Genomic DNA, 24,976 nt, shown 5'->3' with positions numbered 1-24,976 from the left:
AAAATACAAAGTGGAAATATGCCTGTAATGTGAAACATGCAGCTCACAGCCAGAGGTAGGGACCGGCCCGTGCTCCTGAGCCTCAGGTCTGCTACAAATTTACTCAGATACGGAGCGAGGGAGAGAGAGAGAGTGGTGGAGAGCGGTGGAAGAAGGGAGAGAGGGTGCAGAGAGAGAGAGAGAGAGAGAGAGAGAGAGAGAGAGAGAGAATGAAGGATTACGGGGGATTAAGATAGACCCTCAATTCTGTTCATTCACTCCACTCATCTAAGTTGCGTACATTACAAATCCTTCAATATAAGGTAATGAAAAGTTTGCCTTATTAGATAAACAGATTACACAGCAGTCTAATCTTAATACCCTAATACACTGGCCATTGATGGATAAGGGTGAAATGTTAGCACACAAGAGTGAAGGCAGAAGAAAGGAGGAGGTGATATGCTGCCATAAAACTCACACACACACACACACACACACACACAGGGCTCTGAATAGCTCTGAGAGCCAGCCATGCGGCTCCCATTTTAGCGAGCAGGAATGCTAATGAGCTCCAGCTTTGACCTCTGACCCTCAGCACCTGATAGGTAAGGAGCGCGGCGTCCGCTTTCCATCAGACTCCGTGCCCGTTACACAGTCTACAAGTACTCCCCTTAACAAGTCTCATGTGAACCTGTGTGTGTGTGAGAGAGAGAATGTGAGTGTGAGTGTGTGCCTGTGTGTGTGTGTGTGAGTGTGTGTGCCTGTGTGTGAGTGTGTGTGTCTGTGTGTGTTTGTGTGTGTGAGAGAGAATGTGAGTGTGAATGTTAGTGTGAACGTATGTGAGTGAGTGTGTGTGAGTGTTTGACTGAGAATGTGCTAATTAATTACATCATGAAGTCTGTCTCAGCAGTTGGGGTTTGTGTGCAGTCTGTTTGTGTTTAGTGTGTCCAACCTATACACACAACTATAGCATGTAGCTTCAACTATACTATCTTGACAACAAAGCCTATTGTGTGACGTGCTCATTTGTGCATGCGTGTGAGCTCTTCATGTGTATGAGTGAGTATGCCCACGTGTGAGCCCTCTGTGTGTGTGTGTGTGTGTGCATGTGTGTGCATGTGTGTGCGTGCGTGTGTGTGTGTGTGTGTGTGTGTGTGTCTGTGTGTCCATGTGTGTGTGTGTGTCCGTGTGTGTGTGTGTGTTGAGTGATGAGCTCAGAAGGTGGCGGCGTGTGGGCATGTGCCGTGCAGCTTGCGCTGATTCCACAGGAGATGAGCGGCGGCGTGGGAGCAGATGTGCGAGCCTAATCCCCCCAGGTGCAGCGTGGGCCGCCGGAGGACCCACGTGTCCACCGTACGCCGCGAGTCCGCGAGGGCCACTGGGCCCCTGCACCGTCCAGCACGACACCTGGACTCCAGCGAGGCCCTCCGCTCCAGCTCCGCGCCTTAAAGGGGAAAAGGCCGATTTCCCGATTTCGAGTTCAGCCGACGCCCTCGCCTGGAGTCGTGGACGCACGACTTGGGAAGATGAGAGGGATCCAGCAGCTCCGGGAACTAAATGAGAGCGGCTCCACTCTAATGCCTCTAATTTGACAGATGGACTGAGGAAGGTTCCAGAACATTCTTCAGTGTGTGGGTCCGCACTTTGTTCTGCAGTTCAACATTCCTGGACACTGCATCTAATGGTCGCTATGATTATTCATCTTTAAAAAAAAAAAAAAAAAGCGGTCCGCGCTGCGCATTACGTCTGAATGTGAGTCCGAGGCTCAGGAAGAGGGCAATCCTTTACATCAAAGGCGAGCGGCCGCGTCCTCATTTGTCTGGCTCTTTCCTGTCTGGCCGCGTCTCTGGTGTCCTGTTCGCGGTCGTGTCTGGGGAGCGTCGGGCACGTGTTCCGTTACGTGGTCCACACGCGCCAGGCAGCGTGTTTAGGGGCGAGGTGCTCGTTTGAGGAGCAGGACAATAGCTGATGTAGGGGGGGAGAGACAGTGTCCATAACAGGCCAGAAACACAGACACAGAGTCCACTTCAGGCCAGAGAGACAGACAGTCCGTGTCCGTAAGGCCAGAGAGAGAGAGAGAGAGAGAGAGACAGACAGTGTCCGTAAGGCCAGAGAGAGAGAGAGAGAGAGAGAGAGAGAGAGAGAGAGAGAGAGAGAGACAGCGTCCGTATCCATAAAGCCAGAGAGAGAGAGAGAGAGAGAGAGAGAGAGAGAGAGAGACAGACTCCACATTAGTCCAGAGACACACATTAGTCCGGCGTCCACGTAGGGCCAGTGCGGGCCGGTATGGGTTTGATAGAGCTGCGCCAGACGGACTTCTGGCGTAAGGCTCTAGCGTGGCGGGAAATGAGGTAAGTAAACAAAAATGGAGCAGATGTTGTGTTTTTTCCTCTGGGAGGAAACGGCAGCCACACTCTCATTTCTACAAATGATCCCCATCAGAGATGAAGAGAGAGGGGAAGAGGGGGGCGAGCGAGGTAGGGGGAGAGTGAGGTGAGGGAGGAGGGAGGGGGGCGTGAGAAATCACGTTGTCGGGGCTTTGCTGTATCGTTCCCTCGCTTCACACAGCTTATAAACATCGGGTTTCTGTAGAATCAGACTCCCTTCCAAACCACACACACACACACACACACACACAGAGAGAGCTCACAAAAATAATGAATCTAAATCACCATCTGTGTAAACAATGCTGGAGCGGATGGGCTTTTGGAGTGAATAAGGTGCCATTCTCCACGGGCCCCCAGTGTAGGTTGCTGATAGATTTGATGGGATCAAGCCCATTGAGGTGCCCTTTCTGATGCCTGTTCCCCCCCCCCCCCTCAGGAGTAGGGAGGGGCAGATCTGGCCCTCAAAGGAGCGTTGGTGTTCATTCTTATCTTGTCTTGGACAACAGACTGATAGGGAACCAAAGGTGACATTGTTACAGGAAACAATAGGGGCCAGTTAGAGGAAGCGCAATTCAATTTTAGCCGTCACATCTTGAGAAGCAAATTGGAACCATGTTTAGCCCTGTGTCTGGAAGAAAGGAGTCCAGCACATGAACTGAGCTGATGGTGTTTTTTTCAAGGCTGCTCAGATATGCGTTTGTTTGTGTAAGGGATTTATTTACATTTGCCGGCGCTCGGCGATGCCCTAAATTGATTCCAGACGTCCCTGTGCGTAGTGTCCACCAGGCACGCTGCCCTGCTCTCTCCGAGCAGGCATGGCAACATGGCTCGCCCGCATTCTTCTGCTCCCACGATGCCGTGCAGGGTGGCAGTGTCCCACTGAGGGGCCAGGGACAGGCTCCTCCGTCCTCTCATAGGTCACTCTGTCTTACAGACTGGCCCACAGACCGTGGAGCTTTGAGCTGAACTGCACAAATCTGCTCCAGAATCAGATGAGAGAGAGAAAGAAAGAGAGCCAGAGAAAGAAAGAAAGAAAGAGATAGAGAAAGTAATCTCTCCTTGCTCTTTTTCTTTTCTCTAATTCTCCCATTAATGTTCTCTCCTCTCCCTGCCTGCCAGCCTCTCTGCTGCCATGCTCACAGAATCAGCTCTTTGTGTGTGTGATTTCTTCTGCCTCTTACTTCTCCTGGGCTCTCACACACACACACATTTGTATTTCCAGAGTATAACTTGGCCTTGCTCACACTGTAGGAATTTCATATTTTTGACCCCAAATATGCTCTCCCTCCGTCTCTCTCTCTCTCTCTCTCTCTCTATCTCTCTCTCTCTCCTCCCATCTCTCACTCACTCGCTCCCTGCCTTTCTCACTCTCACTCTCCTTCTTTTTCTCTACGCTCACCCCTTTCTCTCTCTCTGTCCCTCTCTCTCTCTCTCTCTCTCTCTGTCTCATTTTTTTCCTCAAGCCAGTAAATGGCCTCTGTAAAGTCCAGGGCTAAAAATACACGGGGCTAAATCTAATTGGTGCGGGCCAGTGGGTGTCTGTGGCGAGCTGGTCATCGGCGCTGATAGCACTGGAGCAGAGGGAGCACACGGGCCCGTGCTAATTACTAGGTGTTGACTCACATTTGTCTCCACAAAGCGGCCCATTGACAGAACGGCCCGGAATGTTGGCACAGGAACCGGCGCAGCGGACAGGCGGGTGCCCGGTGGTGGCGTGGGCAGAAGAATCAATTACCCCTCCTCAAACATCTCATAGTCATACATGCTGCGTTAGTGCTGTCTGCAGACACAGATAGGCCGGGGGGTGGGATGGGGGGGGCGGTCATTCAACTTCTTCTTAAAGATGCAGTCCTTTCTACTTAAAGGTGAGGTATGCCATTCTGGCGAAAGGTTATTGATATTGGAACTCAACAGCCAATCAAATGAAACCCCTTCCCGCCATGCTCCTAAAGCAACGTGTTGATTGGTTGAAAGAGTGCCTGGCTACGTCATAGTCAATTACTGTTCTGTTTACAGAGCCAGGGCTGTGTACAGTGTGCACACACTCAGAGGAGACAGCATGAGAAGCACTCTTATAAAAGGTGTATTGGATTTGAATCACAGTGTGTGCCTTTACGATTACAGCAGATCATTGACTGAGCCACTTCTACACTGTTGCCCCCTTCTTCAGTTTCTTCCACTCCACTCCTCTCTTTTAATTTCTCATTTTCCACTCTCTCTCTCTCCCTCTCTCCCTCTCCCACTCTCTCCTTCCCTCCCTCCCTCGCTGTCACCATAGCATTGGAGAGCCAGGGCAGTAGAATAACACGGTGGAGGTGGAAAGGTTGTGTGTGTGTGTGTGTGTGTGTGTGTGTGTGTGTGTGTGTGTGTGTGTGTGTGTGTGTGTGTGTGCGCCTGTGTGTGTGTATGTGTGTGTAGGAGTTAGGAGGTAAGTGCTCACGGGGTGTAGCCTAACCCAGGCCGACCGCTCTGGTTGAGCCACATATGTATGTGTGGGTATGTTTAGTATGTTCAGCGTAGCCTGTATCAAATCCGTGTCTATTTAAACAGCGCGTGTGTATTTGTGTGTGTCTTAGCCGTCACTATGCAGGCAGCGGGCATCTGAGGCTCAGCCCGGAGGAGCGGCCCGAGGAGAGCACAGTGGAGCCGCTCTAGCAGGGTCTCCCGAGCGCCGGCTGGTTTGTGTTGGCGCTGGCCGCCCGCTGCCTCCCCGGGTGCCCCTGCGGTCAGCGCCACGGCTCCATGGGTGTGGGAGCGGGCTCTCACGTACCCCCAGCACCACCCCAGCACCACCCCAGCACCACCCCAGCACCACCCCAGCACCACCCCCAGCCCCCAGCCCCCAGCCCCCAGCCCACCTCCCACCTCCTCACTGCCCTCTCCCGCCCGCGCGCTGCCTGCTCCCAGCCAGCTGCAGTGGACGCGTAGCCTCCTGGAGACAGAGCGGCCCTGTGTCTCTGGCCCACAGCAGACGGCCCAACATGGGGGAGCCGTCTAGACTTTTACTGGGACGGCACGGTGTGGAAGTCAACGGACTTTTTCCCTTGGTTATGAGGGAGAAGTAAAATACACACCGTTGTGTAAAATACACACACAGAGTTTCATGGAAAAAAAAAGAGTGCTATCCCTCTATGCAGAATCTCAATGTGTAATATATTATTGTTTCTCCAGGGTGTTTTAAGACCAACCAAGTTATGGAATGTGTTTCATTAACCGACACAGCAGTCAAGGCAAACAGTAACATTCACACAGAGAGAAGACAGTAACATTCACACACACGCGCACACACACACACACACACACACACACCTACACACACACACACACACACACACACACACACAGAAGAACACATTTCACATTCACAGGTCCATATACAGTACGCTCACATCGACACACACACGCTGAAGTCTACTACTCATTACCTAACAAGAACATTTTGTGCTGTGAGAACCGCTCCGGCCTGTGACAATAACTTTTTGCACTCTCCACCAGGACCAGAAAAACAAAGGCAGGAATGTCTGCCACAGTAATTTAGTTATCAGAAGAACATATAAGCCCCAGGAAGACATGATAGAATTCCCGCTATTCCCTCTATGTTTTTCTAGCCACGGAACTCTGCCAATATAACTGCAATCTAAGCCATTTCCCCTGTCTTTTACGGAGCACCTGCATCCACAGACAGACATTCCATTCCTCTTTATCTAGTGCTAGAATGCACCTGTATGGATTTCGTGTCTCCCGGATAAATGCAGCAACTGCATGCACAGGTGTGTGCAGATCTGGGAGTTGGCACTCACACTAGTGGTGCCCTGCTCATTACAGAGCCTGAGAATAGATCTTTTCAATTGAGCCCTCATATGAGGACCAGGGGCTAGTGTGTTATATGATGAGCTATTAAATGTTGCGGAAATTACTGTAGTGGTCCGTGATGGAATTCTGTCATATTTTTATACACGTTGAAAGACTTGAAAGATTAATGGGGTTTTTTTACAGCTGACACGCACATTTTCTTAAACACGTTTTGAAATGTGAGAAATGTGAATCACCTGTGAAATGAAACACTGAATGTTAAAACTTCATAATTCCTTTTCATAAGTCAAATTAACATGTGGTTAAACTTTCTAAAACTTTTTTCAGTGCTTACTTTTTTGAAGCACTAATAAGCACACACCAGAAGGACAGATCTAAAACACTCTTGTCTTTGTTGGGCTAGAGAGGCCTTTTGCAGTTACGTGTATAGCACATTCTCAGTGAATAGAGCAATCTCACAAAACCAGTAGAAACAGGCTGAATACATAAACACACAAATACAGTAATTCATCAAATATGAGCAAAGTTTCTTCAGTTTTAACACAGCACTGTGGACCCCTTTGTGTTCCCCTTTGACAGAGCATGATTTACATTTTCAGTCCCAGAATGTGCAACAAAAAAATATTGTTTGGTAAATATTTATTACAGAAAATGTAATTCCATTTTACAGTCAACACTTGATCCTCTCCATCACATTAAGAGAGGCTGTTACCATACCCAGTATCCCATTTGGGTCCTGTCACAGCAAGTCAACATCAAAACTGCAAAATCAATGTTCTTCTGGCGCTGGGACACAGTATGTGATGCATTCTGACGGCCAGTGGTCAGTGTGATGGTTATGCCGTGTGAACTATTGCGTGTGAGGTTTTGCGAAATGTTACAAGAAATCGGAAACTAAGTCTTGTACTTAGCTCACAGTTTTGCAAATATACTTGCCGTATGAGTGGCAGGTTTCAAACATTGTGCCACGGACAAAGAATTTGTGTGTCAGCAATAGGAAAAATTCATCACTCACACATGTGGATTTCCTACTGTGTACATTACTGAATAGTACATTTCTTTGGTAATCAGAATTGTTGAACAATGTTTGGATTTGTGTCCACTGTTCACACCAAACTCACTTAGGCACACAGTCAATAGTTAACCGTACAAATCTCTGTTATTCTTCGACATGTGTGCTTTCCTTTGAGCAACCAAAGTGTATAAAGGCTTGATTCACCGAGTGTTTGAAGACAGTGTGTTCAGAGGCTAGGCTCCTTTCAGGTGCCTTGTATTGTACACACACTTGCTCACAAAAGAGCGAACAAACACACTCGCTGCCTCACTCTCACCACCACTCTGGCACGACACGGCAGAGTCCCATTCTTACCCCACGAGGGCCCGGCCGTAAAAACCCTCCCAAAACGTGTGTGTGCGTGTGTGTCTCTGTGTGTGTGTGTGTGTGTGTGCGGGTGTGTGTGTCTGTCTGGGAGGTTTGTTTGCGCGAGTGTGTCCGTGTGTTTGTTTCTGCGGGTGATATAGTGTACTTTCTGCACAGAGGCCAATCTTAGCCTGCCATTGCCGATCAATGGGCTGGACTGTTGACCTCTCACCCAGGTCGTAACTGGAGCTCGTAAGGCACAGATAGGACTGGCGGACCAGCAGAGCGCTGCGGGATCCCCCCAGAGAGTGATGCCCCCACCCACCCCCCGTCCCTAACCCCTCCGAAAATTGATAGCCGTAGAGGGGGTTTGGCAAGCAGGAAGGCCCCCCGTCCACTCTGTGTCAAAAAGTCCCATGTTGGTCACATTAATCACCAAGGGAGGGATTGCCAGGGCTATTTTTAGCCGGCCGGCATCCATACATTCATCCAGCTAATTATCTGTGGCTGTCGGGCAGCCCGCACCTCTCCCCTGACCAAGAGGGGAGAGAAAAGCAGACCCTCCTCCTTTTGTCTGCCCTCTCTATCTCTCTTTTTTGGGTTTCTCTCTTTTGCTCTGTTCTTCTCACGCTGTTACATGTGCACAAGTACACACACAAGCTCACACATGTGCACAAGTACACACACACACAACTCACACAGGTGCCTTCAACTTTGTACAGAGGGATCAAACAGTTCTCCATATATTTAAAGACTGAATTACAAATGCAACACTCTCTTGTTTCCCAGTGTTGCTGCTTAGTTTTCATTTGTGCTCCTCAACACCACACAATCCCCCCACTCTCTCACACATTCTTATGTACACACAATAATACACAGACTCCCATTCACTCATTCACTAAAGCATTAGTTGGCCCCATTTACTTGTACACACCTTGTGTCTTCCGAACATGTATATAAAAGCTGTATCGAATTGCACCTTTGCCTTTCATTTTCTTGGTGGTACAGTGTGGCCTGTCACAATGACAAATCGTCCTTTCAGAGGCTGAAGAATGTCTCAACGCCGCCTTGTCAGGAAGAATGGAGGAAGGGGAAGAAAAAGTTAATTGTCCACTGGCTTGTGTTCAGCCGCTGTCGTAATTGCTGAGAAATCTTGAGGAAGGCTTTTCAAGGCATCAGAAGGTTTATTTATTTGCCCCTTTCCTCTGTTTTAAAGCCCGGGCTTGTTGAAATGGGCCCCTGGCCATCAAGAGCCCCCCCCGAGACCAGGCCCCTCGGCCCTTTCTCCTGAGCCCGACCCCCGGCCCTCGCCGGCTGCAGTGGCACAGCTGACGGCCCCCGAATTAATGGAGACTTTGACTTTCCCACTGATCCAGTCAGCGGCGCCCCGTAATTGAAATCCCCCGGCTCCCCCTGGGCTGACGAGAGCAGCGGCTGAGAGAGAGCACATCTGCGCATTGCTTCACCTGGTTGGTATGACTGACTGGGCTTGATTCGGTATGGTCCTCTCCACTTGCCTGCTATTTGAAGGCTACACGTTTTGATTTCTGACCAGGTTGGCTCGCGTTAGACACAGTCTGGTGTGCATGATCAGAATGCGTTCGGTCTGATTTCTTTTGAAGTGCCGTCATTTTGACCCTCGCCGCTCTGATCCTGTGTTGACAACTTTACTATTGCGGTGGTATGTTGTGTTACGGGGCTATCAGGATGTTGATTAAGTACTTTATTTAGAATGGCAGACTTTGGAAGTGTTGAAATATCCCTGCACACAACATTCCTGTCTCCCCACCGCTTGGCAATGTCCACTCTGCTCATGTCCATTGTCCACGCATGCTCCTCTGGGGTCCAGCTGTCTGGTTTGTGTATATGCTCGCCTTTTGACTCCTGTTTGTGTGTAAACGCTGCGTGTGTGTTGGGTCTACCGCCATGTGGTTGTTTTGTCTGGTGTGGTGGGACCTGGGGAGTGTGTATTTGAGGCTTGGGGACAGAGAGGGGTATGTGAGAAATGCACTGCGGGTGGGGGTCAGTGTGTGTGTGTGTGTGTTTGTGCGTGCGTGTCCGTGTGTGTGTGTTTGGCTGTGTGTGAGAGAGAAGCCCCACAGCTGGCCCAACAGGGGACACATCCGCACATAGCTAACGTTCCTCTCTAGAGTAGCCTTTTATTACTGCCCATTTCTTGCCCATTCTCATAGCTCAGCCTTTGCCAATTCTCATAACTCTTTCGCTCTTTCTCTCTCTCTCTCTCTCCCTCTCTCTTTCTCTTTCTCAATCTCTCTCTCCATGTGTGCATGTGAGTGTGTGTGTATGTTTGTGTGAGTGTGTATGTGTGTGTGTGTGTGTGCATTTGTGTGTGTGTTAGTGTGTTGTTGAGTCAGTGACCGAATGTCTGTGTGTACATGTCACGGGGTGACAAAGTCCACTCAGAAGTGGGTTCCGCCAGTTCTCCAGCGGACAGCTGTGATATGAAATGAAGTAGAGGCAGAGTGCAGCCAGGGAGCATGAGGTCACTGAGATGAGCCGCCTCCGGAGCCCAGTGACTCACATGCTTCCCAGCCGCTGATTGAAAGCACTTGATTAGAACAAATGCGGCTGTAAGTCCAACGTTGCTGATATTCCTCATTTGCGGCGTCCTTGTGTACTCTTTACTCCGAAGGTATCATTCACAACAAAAGCCATTTCTCATCCCGTTGAGATTTAGGTCAAAAGTAGGCCTGCCAAGTGAGTCTCTTCCTGGAAGTGCATAGTTGTCGGAGAGGGGTGGAGTTGAGGTTGATTTAAGGGCCTGAGTGGCGCTGTGGCAAGCGGGGGTACGTGATGAGTGCTATCTTCCAGTGTTTCACTTAAGCCAACACTGGGCCCAGCAGGAGAACAACGCCATGAGTTTTCACTGCGCAGGACCGCTGCATTTTCACATGAACATTATGCAAAGCAAATACCGCAGGATTGTTGTTCTTGGGAGAATCGATGCTCTCCACCATCCTGTATCTGTAACCCCTGCAGTATTGTTGATGTACAGGTCTGCGTGCCAAACGCGCCCCCTCGGATCTCCCGAAGAGCCTACAGCTCTGTGTGCCGTTAGAGCCTGCACGGATGAGATGCCCGGCCTGCTCTGCCAAGCCTCATGCCACTTCCTGAACACGGCCGTCCATTCATGCTCTAGTCAGCCACTTCCACTGTTGCTCTGTTGTCCAGTATTGGGCTTTTTTTGTACTATCGTTCCTCTAATCTCTCTCTTTCTCTCTATTTTTGTCTCCCCCCCTTCTCTGTGTGGTCAGACTTGGCAGATAACCTGGCCATGGATGACTTCACTTTCCACGAGCTGCTGCTGACGCCCCGGCTGGCTACCGACTCACACATGGGTCCCTCGGTCCCCGGGAGGGCCGGGTCAGTGTGTGGCCCCAGCTTGGCCCTGGTCCTCCTGCTCCTCACCGCCCTCATCCATCTTCGGCCTCAGTGACCACCCCAGCTCCCTCGCCACAGCATTCCTTCCCCGGACGCCAGGAGTGTGCGTCCAGAGGTGGGGTTTGAGGGGACGTTTCCAAACCGGTGGATTCTCGTTTCTTTTTCTTTCTTTTTTTTAGTTATCTTTGAGTGGCACTGAGGTCTCCTTCTACATTTTGCACAATCTTGAGTGGACTGGCACCACCAGTGGGGCACGGAACGTCCCGCTATCTTCTCGCTGTCTGTGGCACGGGTTGTCCCAGTTCTGTATAAAATGTACAAATATTTATTTGTTGTAATTATTTGTTGTAAGACGCTCTGTGTGTGTGTGTGTGTGTGTGTGTGTGTGTGTGTGTGTGGTAGCCTCAGTTACCAAGCAAGCCAACTGGGACGCAATAGCATGTAAATAAGTTACCTAGCAACCCTGTCCAATGTTTTATCCATCCAGGCTAGTATCGTGTTACAATTATGTGTTGCAGACATTTGGTGCTTTAGAAGTACGTTATAAAGCACTCAATGCCTTTGGCTGGCAAGAGACGTGTTTTAAGTGTTTTCCCTTGGAAAAGTGGGCATGCCATAGAGTGTTCCAGACACATGAGTGCTGTTGGAGTGCTAGAGCTGTGACTTATGGAGTCTGGACTACTCTGGCTCCTCCAGTGGACACAAATCTTCTGTGACTTCTCGACAAACTCTTTTACTTCCCAGCACTCTCACACCGACACACAAACACACACTCACACATACACACTGTGAAACACACATACACACACACACACACACACACACACATGCACACACACATACACTGTGAGGGACACACTCACACACACACAGCATTAAAGCACACCTCTTCCGCTCATTTCCTGTGCTGTAAATGACCCACAGAGGAGAGATCAAGGGATTGGTGTATCGTTGTGAAACCTTTCTCCCTGAGGGGTGACACCCAGCTGTGGCTCTTGCCTTGGAAATTCACTATCAAAATGTTTGGTCAGGGTTCTCTTGCTCGCTCGCCCCCTCCATCTTTCCAGCTCTTTTCTGCCCTCATATTTCTAATTTGTGTACAAGCACACCTCTCTCCCCCCCCCCCCCCCTTCTGCTCACAGGACTCTTCGTGCTATCATCCATGCACATTACACCCAAATTCATATTCTCATTTACACACACACACACACACACACACACACACACACACACACACACACAGTCTGGCTCTCTTGGGTCATGGCTTAATGAGGCTGTCATTATGCCAGTGTGATGAAAGGTTGCTCCTGAGTGGCGACCCCTCCAAGTCCCACTCTCATCTCCACTGATACGCTACCATGGCAACTGCATCTAGGAGGGCATGCTCTTAGGTGATAGACAGATTGATCAGCATGTTTCAAGTGTTTTGCATTGCTTAGTGAAAACACCCCTATGCCCCAACCAAAACGCATCCACTAACCAAGGGCTAAGAAACGTTTAATTTAACACCAGCTGTGTGTAATGTCTCTCATCATAATTAAAAGGATTTCAACTAATGTGTTTTTCCTCTTGTCTAGACAGCTTCCAAGTGTGAGACAGTGAGATATCAGTTGTACAGTTTTGTGACAAATCTACTTGTTTTCTTTCATGACGCTGCATATTCAATGTCAGTGATGGAACTGGGGGCTTTTGCGGACCTGTTAGCTTTGTCTAGATGAGAATTTTTCAGTGTTTCTATAGAAACTCTTTTTTAATAACAAATGAAGACATGAATTAAGTGTATAGCATTACCAAACAATGTAGTAAACAAACCACATTTTCTCCGTCTGTATTTAGTCATGAAAAATCTTTACTCCGTTCATTAAAAACAAAAGAAATGTAACCTTTGACAACATTACAGTCAAGCAATCCATCGTTTACACCCAGGTGTATTAAACTGCTCATTGACACCATCAGTAATGGAGTTTTACATGGTGCACAATGAAACGCTGAAACCCCCATTACTCTTTACGTGTGTCTTGATAGCCCAGCAGGAGAGCCCCGCGAGGCCATTTGGCCAGTCTGAGCTGCATTTACTCCACACCCGCTCAGCACATACATACGCAATGGGGTGGGGTGGGGTGGGGTGGGGTGGGGGGCCGGGCCTCGCCAATGTTGTCATAGTGATCAGGTCAGTAACGGCCCATCAGAGAGTGGAGGGATAACTGTGGTGTTGTGTACCTCTGGTAAAGATTTTCTTTTCTCATGTAACAGTTGATGTTCAGGTAACCAAATGTTTGCTAACTGGCAGTGTAACTAACCACTCTGTGTCATTAGCTACCCAGATACCGCTGTTTTACTGGATTGGTGATTTGATTTTAGATGTTTTCCTGGTTGAAACAAAAAAAAGAAATAAATGCAGTTTTGAGCTTTTACTCTTTTGTGGTTTAATTGCTGAATGCTGAGAAACTCTGGAATGAATGGATTCTCTGACTTTGTTCTTTGGAATTGATGACTGTTTGTGCGTTATCTTCCAGATAAGCCCATGGGTGATTTAGAGGTGTCCACAGCCGCAATAAAGCAATGACTTGCATTGGAGGCATTTCATCTCATTCAAGCCTCATTATCTCACACTGAATTGAAATCTGTTTTACAGCTGCCACACCTCAGTCGATCACACCGCAAGCTGTAAAAAAAAACTTTATTCGGGCCAAAATGTTTACATTGCAGTCCCCCCACAACTTAACAGTTTGTAATTGATCAAACCAATTCCCTTTGCACTTCTAATCTCAGCACATAAGTGATTGTGTCCACACATTGAGCAGGGCTGTGGCCCTCTACTCTCCCCACCCTGTAACTTTTCACACATGCCCCTTCTCCTCAGATCCAGATAAGACCCTGTTGGATCCAGCTGTGCTTTTCTCTCTCCTACAGCCGGCCAGCGTCCTCGTCGGGGGGGGAGAGCGGGAGAGACACAAGGCCGCGGCTGTGCTGGTGGCCGCAGAAACAGAGGGCTGAGCAGCTGATGTTGGCCTATACACTGAATGTTAATGGGCTCGGGAGAGAATGGGCAAACAGCCCAATTGAAATGCGCAGGTCCAACTGTTTTCTTAGGGTAATAGATTGTCCACTCAGGAGCGGCCCGGCTTTTCAGGAGCGGGGGTGGGGGGGCAACTGATGTTGCGGTCAATGGGTGCTAGTTGCTCAACAGGGATCTACTGTTCCAGCCTTTGGCTGTTTTAGGGGCATGTAATTGTGATGTCCATGTAATTCACTCCTATGCTTTTGACCCATGCTGACACTCTGAGCTATCATCAAGGTCATATTGATTTGCAGATCTGGACCTGCACTATGCTTGTGGAGTAACTCCTTCCAAACCAAATAAGGAAGATTATGCTTGACATTCCAGTCGTTAAAGTATAAAAAGATGGATTTGAAGCATCATTGATATCTACTGCTGGAGGCATAACCAGCCAGCAGATAAATACAACTCACAGAAACATTGGGACTAGTTCACAACACATCAGCTGTTGGAAAGCTGTTAAATTCCAATGGGAGGGCATACTAGTTGGCAGTTTAGCCCTGGCTAGTGGATGTTCATCCATTGTTCTTGTATGACTGGTTAGAAAGCATGATGTATCTGTGCCTTATTAGCTTCATAAATGTTTTGTCTGAGAAAACCTTTACCAGCTCAACATGTTGAGAACATGCCCCTCCTGGAGTTCCTATGAATTTGAATGACAAAGAAAAGCTTTCAGAGCGAGCAGTTTGAACTGGGAAGAAAAGTATAAGTTCAGATCATGGAGGGGTGGTCAGTAGGGGAAGGCGTTATGAAAGCAACACATTCATTCAGTATTTATAATACTCTATTTAGTTAATACTTTATGACACATATTGGAAACAGATCTTATCTTCATAAATGTCTGTTCAACCACAGAGCAACATCTTCCTTTATATGAACAATTCCTTTAAAGAATATATTATATATTCCTTTCCAGATGTTTCAGCACAAACTCATGACCCAGTTCAGTAGAGATCCCTCCAAACAGTAATACAACTTCTACTACATACTTACAACTTTGTAAAAAGAAAAAAAATATTATTTGGATATGGCTAACCCTGTCAATCAGGGATGGGCATTATTCATGATAGGCTACATGTATCTAAGATACATATTTCAAATACAAAACTTAGTGTTTTGTCATTTGTATTTTATTGGGTTGAAGAAACTTTGTATTTTGTGTCAAAATACTTTATAGGTATGTATTTTGTAGTTTAAAAATATTGGCAAATACTTTCAGTAAAACAATACCATGACTTAGTAATTTGCCCACACTTGTGATCAGAATATTGAGATTCAGGAAGATGATCCAGTGCAAGATGAGAAACCTGCAGGTTGCTCACACTCTCACACCAGCCTCAAGATTCTTGAGAACTTTAACCATTAGTTTCTTGAATCGGCGGAATACATGGAAATCATCATGTCCCTTGCCTGTTGATAAGAATGAATTCTTTAAATTCCGTTGTATTCTGTTATAGTGATGAAGAGTGTTTAAGACCAACTTTGCCAAGGAACTAGCAATTAAAATGGCATAGTAATGGCACACTGCTATTGATAGATTTAGTGTATTAATGCCATCAATACAGTGATGAAGTTCATTTCTTTTGTTTAAAACTGTTAACATATACAATCTCGTACAGTGCCAAAGCTGTGCACATGGCAAGCATATAGCTGTGTGTTGAGTGCCTTTCTCACCACCTCTCAGGTCTGATCTCATTCATCAGCCCATGGTATGCCATGCCTCTTTCAGCACGGACCCAGATTTGTCAGTTACACTCAGGGCCGCTCTTTCACCTTTTGTTGCCCCACTGAAAGCAACACCAGCCCACTCTATCTCCCCGCCACACAGCCAGCCAAGAGCTTCGACCCCCACCACCACCAGCCCTCTCTCTCCTCCTCCATCCAGACTCCCATTGGCCTGCTGCTCTCCCCCGGCCTCAGTCTCACAGGCATGAATGGGGCAGGCTGTGGAATGTGGAGGCACAAAGGGATGAATGTCATTTTGCTGAGTGCTTCCCCCGAAACTATGAACACAGACTCACACTGACACATATGGCTACATGCGCACTCTCGCACAAGTCCTGGCATGTTCCTGGCCCGTAATTAAGCAAGTAAATTCTTCTAACTAATGGGAACAAAACATCTGTATTGTGATGGATGTATTGAATCCTTCCATCCGGAGAGATGAGGTGGATTTGAAATGATGGATATTGGACGAAATGTGTGGAAAATTAAGAAGCAGGAAAAGATTCACTCCTGGACCATGTTGAGAATCTCTAAGTCTAAAGAATAGCCTGTAGTGTGGTGACAGTTACATATTTCTGTGTTCTTCCATATGATCTCACAGCCACAACTGGGTCAGTTCACACACTTGTACATGGCAGAGGACACTGCCAATTGCAGTCTTGGTAAATGTGCGAAGCATTTGTAGCTGGACATATTCCTCATTCTCCACTGCCAACAGTGGTCAGTACTGGAACAGGGGTCACCACACCCAAGCCCAGATACTCACAAAAATAAAAACGGACTACACACGCACACACACACACACACACACACACACACACACACACACACACACACACACACACACACACACACACACACACTGGTAGCAGCCAGACAAGGATTTTTCATTATAGCATACTGGGTTTGTGTCACCTTCAGCACTAGCCTCAGAGCTGGAGTTAGACTGTGTGTCGTCAATACAAGCTGTCACGCTCAGATTGAGGCATTCAGCCATTGCTCATCATAAAGCATGATTTAAATTCCACAAGTACTTCCCTTCCCAGGCTAATGTCACAAGTCAGCTGGACACAGAGCCAACCTCGCAACACTGTGTCACATTTCATGACACGAAGCAACCCAGAAATTGTTGCTGTTGGTGTCACCTGTGCATGATATGTTGCTCATGGCAGGCACGCTGCTATTTGCTTGCGTCTGTGACAGCAGGAGGATTAGCACTTGGTGGATGTGTATCACTACAAGCATATGTATGTAAAATTCAACACCATTGTGCCTGTGTGAAAGGCTATGTGCTGATGCGACCTCCAAGAGTTTTGTTTCTACAGAATTGGTGGATGCAGGTGCAGACAGTGATCAGTAGCCTATTAATGAAGACTTTATCCATACCTGAATATTGTATGCACTCTTTACAGTAAGCAAACGCAACACATACAAACCTTTTCAGTAGGCTACTCTAATTTATTTAACAATGAAAAATAGACCAGACATGTTGAGAGACCTTACAAGTGAGAATAACTTTTTATGTTCTAAAACTCTAAAACTAAAACGTCAAATGAGAAATTATAAAATAATTGATTGAAAAAAAAAAAAAAAAACGTCATTGTAAGTTGAAAACCAAAGCGGTGCATTAAGGTCGCAGAGATCCTTTCCTCAAAACCACAGTTTTTGTATATGGGTGCTCAAATTGTCAAGCCCCCGGCTCCAAAATCCACCCCAGGTATTTTGCGCGCCCCTTTCTTTATCCGGAACTCCGTGCGTGATCGCGCAATCCAACTCGCCACTTCAGTCCTCGCAATGCGTTCAGCCTTTGGATTTTAGCACACGGTAACTACAGTCAGCGTCCTGTCGTAGAACGTTTGTACAGAAAACTTAGAAGTTCTCTACACAACTTTTTCATTTCATTGATCAAGTAATCATTTGGAACTTTGTTCAAAGAGGACGCAACACAACACGCAACAAGCTATTTTGCAAAGATATCTAAGACGAGCGCATTTCCAAGTCTCCCGGTTTTGTTTTTTACTTTTTGTATCGTGGGTTTTTTTGCACCTCACCACATCTCAGACGAAGAAAAGACTGTTGAACGGACTTATTTCTGTCTTGAAGTGTGTCCGTTTAAGCCAAACTTTGCAGACATTTCGTTCGAAGTTGAAGGAGTTTTAACGCGTCAAAGAACTACATGGACACGCAAACTCAAGTTAGTTAGCGACAGCTAGGTTAGTCAACCAACTTGTTAGCTAACTTTATTGCGTTGGACTGGCGAGGTAAAAACACATCATCGAACAAGATATACACAGCCCATCTCCATGAGGAAATCCAACGTCGGATTTGGATTTGTTTTGTAGTTAAATCTCAAGCAAAGCGCTTCTCATCCCTTGGCATTGTACTTGTATATCTGGGACTTTCATCATCGCAATGAAGTCGACTGTTGCGCTTTCTGTACTTTACATTTTGGCCGTGATTTTCGTCTCGGCGAAAGCAGAGTCGAAGACGAAGAACTGCAATGATGTGAAAGAAGCGTATAGTTCCAAGGGTTTCAATGTCAACGATGTACCTAACAAAGGGGTTCACGGTGAGTTGCATTACAATCATTTTCACTCACAGTGTAACGCATTTTCCCTTCAAATGGCTGTTTTAGTTTCCGTTAATTTCAGGTCTGTTTAGTCAGCAAACCATGTCTTGTTAAACGTAGCCGGAATGTTATAAAACAGATACAGTTGCAATTTGAGTATCCGACTCATTTTTGAAATTGTTACAGTTAACAATTTACCAACTTTATGATCTTATTACTGTTCAAGTTAGGTATGCAACCGTTTAGGTAATGCAGGCCTAATGACCGATAACAAAAGTTGGTATGTGGTCCAGTGGACTTAATGTTTTAAGGTGAAGAATGAATTGGCTATCTTAAATATTGCCCATGGCTCGGATATGCAAGGTTATCGACATCTGAAGAATGACTTTTAAAGTTTTATCATAGCCTGTCCCTTATTATCCGTAACTAGATTAATATTTCTATTCTTCTATAATTAATAAGGGAACGACAGGAACAAATCAGAGCAGTGCAATTCGGCAATGGTGTCCCTGTTTATACGAAGACTTCCTGTGCGTTCCTCTGTTTGTAACCTCAGTTTTGTGCCACAAAAGAAGTACCTGCATGAATGGGGACAGATGAGATTACATGTATGCGAAATACTTTGTTCACTCCAAGTGTACTGTCATTTCACTTACAACAAGATCATGTAAATCTGTAGAAAGGAATTAGGCCAGGCCTGGGTCTGGTATGTGGGTATGCAGAATGTAAAATCTTGACCCATTAAGGCCAGACGGGATAAGAACAGTTAGCCTAGGGATACGTTTTGTTTACAGAGGCTGTTTTATTCAACTGGAGTAATGGAAACTTTTTTTTAGACTTCTGGGATCCACATTTCCTCCTGAATGTTAGCCTGGCAATCCTGTGTCGGGGTGGGGGGGTTAAGAAATCCCCCTCCATGCCCCACATACTCTAGATCCCACCCCTATTTCCACCGCCTCCATTTCTATGTCTGTTTTAGATTTTTTGCTTATTCATTCTTTCACAGTCATTAGGCATAACACGTTATTGCTCCAGCTGACACTCATACACATGTGATCTGTTTCAAACAGTCTACATTTCGCTTATTTAAAAACCCAGCCATTGGCCAGACTCCAGACTCCAAACTCTCTCCCCATATCCTCTGCTCTGACTTTTGGCTTCAGTGAAACCCCTGTAAAAGCAGCTCTCCTCAGACAGGCCATGTTGTAAATGACTGATTGCAATATGAGCATTTGACTTACTTGCCTTAGAGCTACGGCCTCACCTAATCTAGCGCTGGCTGATGGACAACATTTGCATAAATGCATTAGAATATCTCCCCTGATTAGGCTGGCCTCAGTATCTGTCCATCACCTCCATTATCAGTGTGACAGATTGGGCCACAGCTCATCAGCTGAGAATTGTAAATACAGCTCAGGTTAGGCAGCTCCTTTGTTTCCTCTCATTTATCTTGCATTTTTTAAAAGGTCACAAGTCCCATTGTCTTCCTTTTTTGCATCATTGTTGTGCCAGACGTAATTGAATGTACCTCAACATGTCTGCATTGGTTAGGTTTTTATTGTAGCAGATCTCCTGTGTTGTTGTGAATGGCTCCAAAAGAGTGAATAATAAGGGTTTGGTGTGTGTGTGTGTGTTCCATGTGAGTGTGCCCTCCACAATGGCCGCCATGCTCAGCCAGGCCCGGTGTAAGGCTGGCCGAAGTGAGCGCCTCTTTGTTGTGTGATATAATTGATCCAGCAGAGGCGGAATGGCTCCGTGGTCACCAAAGGTGTGAGGACTCAAAATAGAGAACAATCTGAAAGGACACAGACAAAAACCTGGTCCATGTGAACAACTACCAGTTGTCAGGGAGAAAATGGTCGGCAGAGGAAACCTAATTGAACGGGTAGTGTCCCTCTTGCCTGGCTATTCATTTCCAAAGTTGGTGCACTTCAGTTGCTAGTCAAAACATTTATTCTCCAAGCTCTCATTTGGACATGACCTGACATGAATAGGGTTGTGTACGTCAGACTTGCAGGGCAAACCAAACATATGTCTAGAATATGTTTCTGTTTGTCTCACGGTAACTATAGCCCATTTCCTTTCTGGTCGTCACACCAACATTTAGATTTACTCACAAACATTTTTCATGTTGCATTCCAGTTTATCAAGCCCTAAATCCACTGTCACTGAAAGTACTATTTATTAAGATGTCTTTACTTGCTTTCTTGCCATAAATCTAAATGTTGGGAATGTACTGCAGCTGAAACCACAAAACTGCCTTTCTCCACAAGCCACAAGCATCTGTTGTTTGCTTCATGACTAGGAGATGATAATGTATCTCCACCAATCTAACTAATCTGACAGTTGTGTGTGCGGTGATGGTGTGTCTAAAACAAGACGCTGGGTGCAATGAGACCAAACCAAACCAAACCCTCAGCCACACTAGTCTAGAGTGGAGAAATAGGAAAGGATGTGATTTTCTTTGGCCCTGAGGTACCTGACATGTATCCCAGCCATTTTTGTTAAACATAATCTTTTCCAGTCCACACACTTTTAGGCTAATGTGCTTGTTGATACATGGGAATACTGAACACTTTTTTTTCAATAGTGGGTGGGTCCTGAAGATTTGAGTGTGAAGTCGGTGACTTCTCACTCCTAGACATTCTTCTCATTAATGAGATTGTTCGAGGTCTGGTGTCTGAGCCAGATTTGCCATTATGAATCCAACTGGCAAGTGCACTTTCATGTAGTTATCATTAAGTATGATGATGCATGATTAGCTGTGGTTGTAGCTCTAGGGATCTCTAGGTAAGGCGTGTTGTTCAGTTCCTCATGAAACTGTTAGTTTCTAAAATGTAGCTAAAATGTCAGTTCTCCAGAATCAGTCTGTGTGTAGCATCAGCTAAGACTGCAACAATTAATCGATTAGTTGTCAACTATTAGATTAATCACCAACTATTTTGGAAAACTGTTTGTGTCATTTATTTTATTGTATTTTTTTTAAAAGAAAAACACCAAGAATTTCTCTGATTACAGCCTTTTGACCTTAGATATTTTCGGCTTTGCAAGACATTTCAGTATAGTCTTGGCTTTTGCTAAACATCGATAGACATTTTTGTTTTACCATTTTCTGACATTTTATCGATCAAACAACTAACTGAAAGTAATAGTTTGTTGCAGCCCTAGTTTTAGCCCATTTCTGCATGACTATGGTCACCTGTGCTTTTCCCTCTACCCACTTTACGCATTACAGAGATTGGTATGTTCAACAGGTGATAAATTACAAAGATTTAAAGGCTAATTTGCTGAGAAGATGAAGTCATGCCCTTTTTCCGAAAACTCCAATTATTCGGAGTGTTGATGTATGAATTTAAACTGTGAAAAGGATTTGAGGGGTGTAGGTCAAGGCTAAGCTAACGAGTCCTGGAGCTGAAGGAAGGAAGCAGGGTCATTCCACCTCAATTCAACAAATGCCTTCTGCTTGACCATCTCAGATTTCCTTCAAAATGTTACCACCTAAAGAGTAACCATTTAAACTAACTTAGCCAAAATATTAGATTGGTATACCTAATACATCCAGAGAAAAAATGTTTTGAACATGGTACCCCCCTTCTGATTTTTGGCACATTGGCGCCCTCATCTAAATCTGCAGCAAAGTTCAGATGTCATTATCTCAAAAAGCTTTCAAGCTAAAGACTTCAAATTTTCTGTGAATAATGATTGCTATCTATAGGTTCCACATATTCATTCGTAGGCTGTATGTGTTGATACTGACTGTGTTTCAATCTTGTGAAATCAGAAGAAAAATTGAAGATTTTTTTCAAACCCCCACATTGGGTGCACCATTACACAATTTATGAACAAAATGTTTGGCAAATGGTTATGTCTCTCTACAGAAGTGTTTAAGCTGTTTTTGAAAACGTAATTAAGAGGTGTCTATATTGCTTTTTTGTTGGAAGTATTGTAACAGAAAACTGAAAAATAATCAATTTGGATGATATTGTATCTCCCCATTACAGAGGTATGACAAGCTATACCAATGAATCGAACACATCTCCAGAAAGAGTATGAAATGGGCTTTCAGACTGTGAAATTTCAAGATGGTATTATGGCTGAAGTTATTTAAATTTTATTTTCTAAATATTGGTCTATTACAACAATTCGCATTGCTTTTTGTGCTATTATTTCATGATTTAATAATCCTTGTCTTATTCCTAAGTATCAGATGTTTATGTCTTATTCTGTTAAACATTTATTTTTTTCATTTACTTGCTGGGTGATGAACTAATACAATATTTTCTGTATTTCCTGAATAAATTGCTGCTGCCACTATTTAATGCCACTAGATGTCACTATTTAGTGATATCAGCAATGTGCTGTTATGGTAGACCAATATTTCAAAAATAACATTTCAATAACCATAACCATAATACCATCTTGAAATTTCACAGTCTGAAAGCCCATTCCATACTCTTTCTGGAGATGTGTTCAATTCATTGGTATAGCTTGTCATACCTCTGTAATGGGGAGATACAATATCATCCAAAATGATTATTTTTCAGTTTTGTGTTACAATACTTCCAACAAAAAAGCAATATAGACACCTCTTAATTACTTTTTCAAAAACAGCTTAAACACTTCTGTAGAGAGACATAACCATTTGCCAAACATTTTGTTTATAAATTGTGTAATGGGGCACCCAATGTGGGGGTTTGAAAAAAATCTGCATTTTTTCTTCTGATTTCACAAGATGGAAAGACAGTCAGTGTCAACACATACGGCTTACGAATGAATATGTGGAATCTATACGTAGCAATCATTATTCACAGAAAATTTGAGGTCTTTAGCTTGAAAGCTTTTTGAGATAATGGCATCTGAACTTTGCTGCAGATTTAGATGAGGGCGCCAATGTGCCAAAAATCAGAAGGGGGGTACCATGTTCAAAAATTTTTTTCTCTGGATGTATTAGGTATACCAATCTAATATTTTGGCTAAGTTAGTTTAAATGGTTACTCTTTAGGTGGTAAAAGTTTGAAGCAAATCTGAGATGGTCAAGCAGAAATTTTCTCTAAAATCCGTTGAATTGAGGTGGAATGACCCAGCAGTATGTGGGAGATGCTGTTTTTTTCTACAATCTGGAGTTCCACTCTAGACTCCACTCTCCCTTCCATAGCAGAAGACTTATGGTGCACATAACCTGTCTCGGAGTACAGGGGCTTTCATATCCCTCTAATCCCTCACGCTGCCCAAGGGAGGGTGGTTCTTCTGCCAGCAGAAAAAGCTCCTCATTGCCCGTGGTAGTCAATCAAGGCCCATGGTGGAAAATGTATGTGTCGAGTGCCTGCTGCTCAGTGGCCATGCGTTGGATCTTCAAAAGAAATTGTAAAAGAAAAATTGGGGCCAGTTAACACTGGCTAGATTGGGATCTCCCCATGTCAACAAATTCTCGTTTCTGAAGCTGGCCCGCACACTTTTCTCCCCCCCCCCCCCCCCTCCACACACACCTCCCCTACTCACTCCTTTCCCCTTTTCCATCTGAAATCTGTTTTTCTTTACCCTGGCAGCCGGGTCTTATGTCATGCCTCAGGTATGGACAATGGCCAAGATCAAAGCTCACAGATGGGTGTTTATTCTCCCCCCTCTCCCCTTCCCTTGTACTCTCCATAGCGGAGGATCATCCATAATCAGCCTGTTGGGTTATGACTGAAACTCAAAGAGAGTCAGCAAGAGCCGTGGTGACTCAGACCCAGGACAGGCCTCTCAATAGAGGAGTTTTTAGACTTGGCCTGTCTTTGTGTGCGTGCTGCTCCGGTTACTTTTTTAAAACAGCTGTGTTAGGATCAGCTCTCATCACCCCTGGTTCAGACCCCTAAACCATTATGAGCAACACAAAAGCTGGCCCCAGACCAGCTCTGAAGGGTATCACGTAGCAGCAAGTGTGGTGTGTGTCCGCGCCACACACACACACACACACACACACACACACACACGCACACACACGAGTGCTCTGTGATCCATGTTTGGGATGTTTGGCAAATAAAGGGGTCCTGATATTGCCATACCATGTCATTAGTGAGATAAGATAAGTGCAGGAGAAGTAGGACACTGTGGGCCGGTTGAGCCATTTAAAGGAGGAGTGTGCGGCGAGCTGACTACGCTTTATGGCCCTCCGGTCTGAACACGCTCTTAAACTGTTAAATATTAAACCAAGCAAGACATGCTCACTGGTTGCCATTGTTTAACTTGTTCAGTTAATCTGTCCTGGTGAAATCTAAAGATTATTCAGCTTCACCACTCACTCATTCTGTTTTACTTTCTCACCAAAATATCAACCTCCGCAAACCTCCCAGCAAATGCTTTTTCATTTGGAGTGCTCTTCCAGGAGGCATTTCTGTTTTCTCACATCTCAGTATCAGGGGAATTACATGCTGAGCTCTGCTTCATTAATGCATCAGCCCATGTGTCAAAGGTTTTTACTTTTCATGCTACACAGACTTCTTTACTAATGAACTATTATTCGTCCTCAAATACATTACTACTAGACCCTGACTGATAAATCGGTTTAGCTAAACGGTTAAGATATTTGCCAATCTATTGGTATCAGTGTTTCTAACGACATGTAATTATCTTGAAATGAAGTAAAGGAAAGCCAAACAGTGATCGTTCTGCGTCAAACAGAAAGAAAAAACAAGTGTGGT

General features: G+C 45.5%; 2 protein-coding genes across 3 annotated transcripts in view; both read left to right on the top strand.

Moving 5' to 3' along the window:
• Nucleotides 1-11,273, top strand: part of gpc3 (glypican 3) — a 108,572-nt gene extending 97,299 nt beyond the window's left edge. Inside the window, exon 8 of one of the 2 annotated variants that reach the window (XM_062524566.1) lies at nucleotides 10,815-11,273. In XM_062524566.1, the coding sequence (XP_062380550.1) occupies nucleotides 10,815-10,996 (182 nt within the window). In that variant the 3' untranslated portion in view covers nucleotides 10,997-11,273. Of the gene's footprint in view, nucleotides 1-4,942; nucleotides 5,006-10,814 lie in introns of those variants that run through there. The other variant, XM_062524568.1, reaches the window with a different exon arrangement.
• Nucleotides 11,274-17,513: 6,240 nt separating this feature from the next.
• Nucleotides 17,514-24,976, top strand: part of gpc4 (glypican 4) — a 36,571-nt gene continuing 29,108 nt past the window's right edge. Inside the window, exon 1 of the mRNA XM_062523977.1 lies at nucleotides 17,514-18,296. Coding sequence (XP_062379961.1) covers nucleotides 18,140-18,296 — 157 coding nt within the window. The 5' untranslated portion in view covers nucleotides 17,514-18,139. The remainder of the gene's footprint in view (nucleotides 18,297-24,976) is intronic.

This window comes from Sardina pilchardus, chromosome 21 (genome assembly GCF_963854185.1).
Source record: "Sardina pilchardus chromosome 21, fSarPil1.1, whole genome shotgun sequence".
NCBI classification, from domain to species: domain Eukaryota; kingdom Metazoa; phylum Chordata; class Actinopteri; order Clupeiformes; family Clupeidae; genus Sardina; species Sardina pilchardus.
The sequence above is the reverse complement of the archived record's forward strand: the minus strand, read 5'-3'. Positions and strand labels throughout refer to the sequence as shown.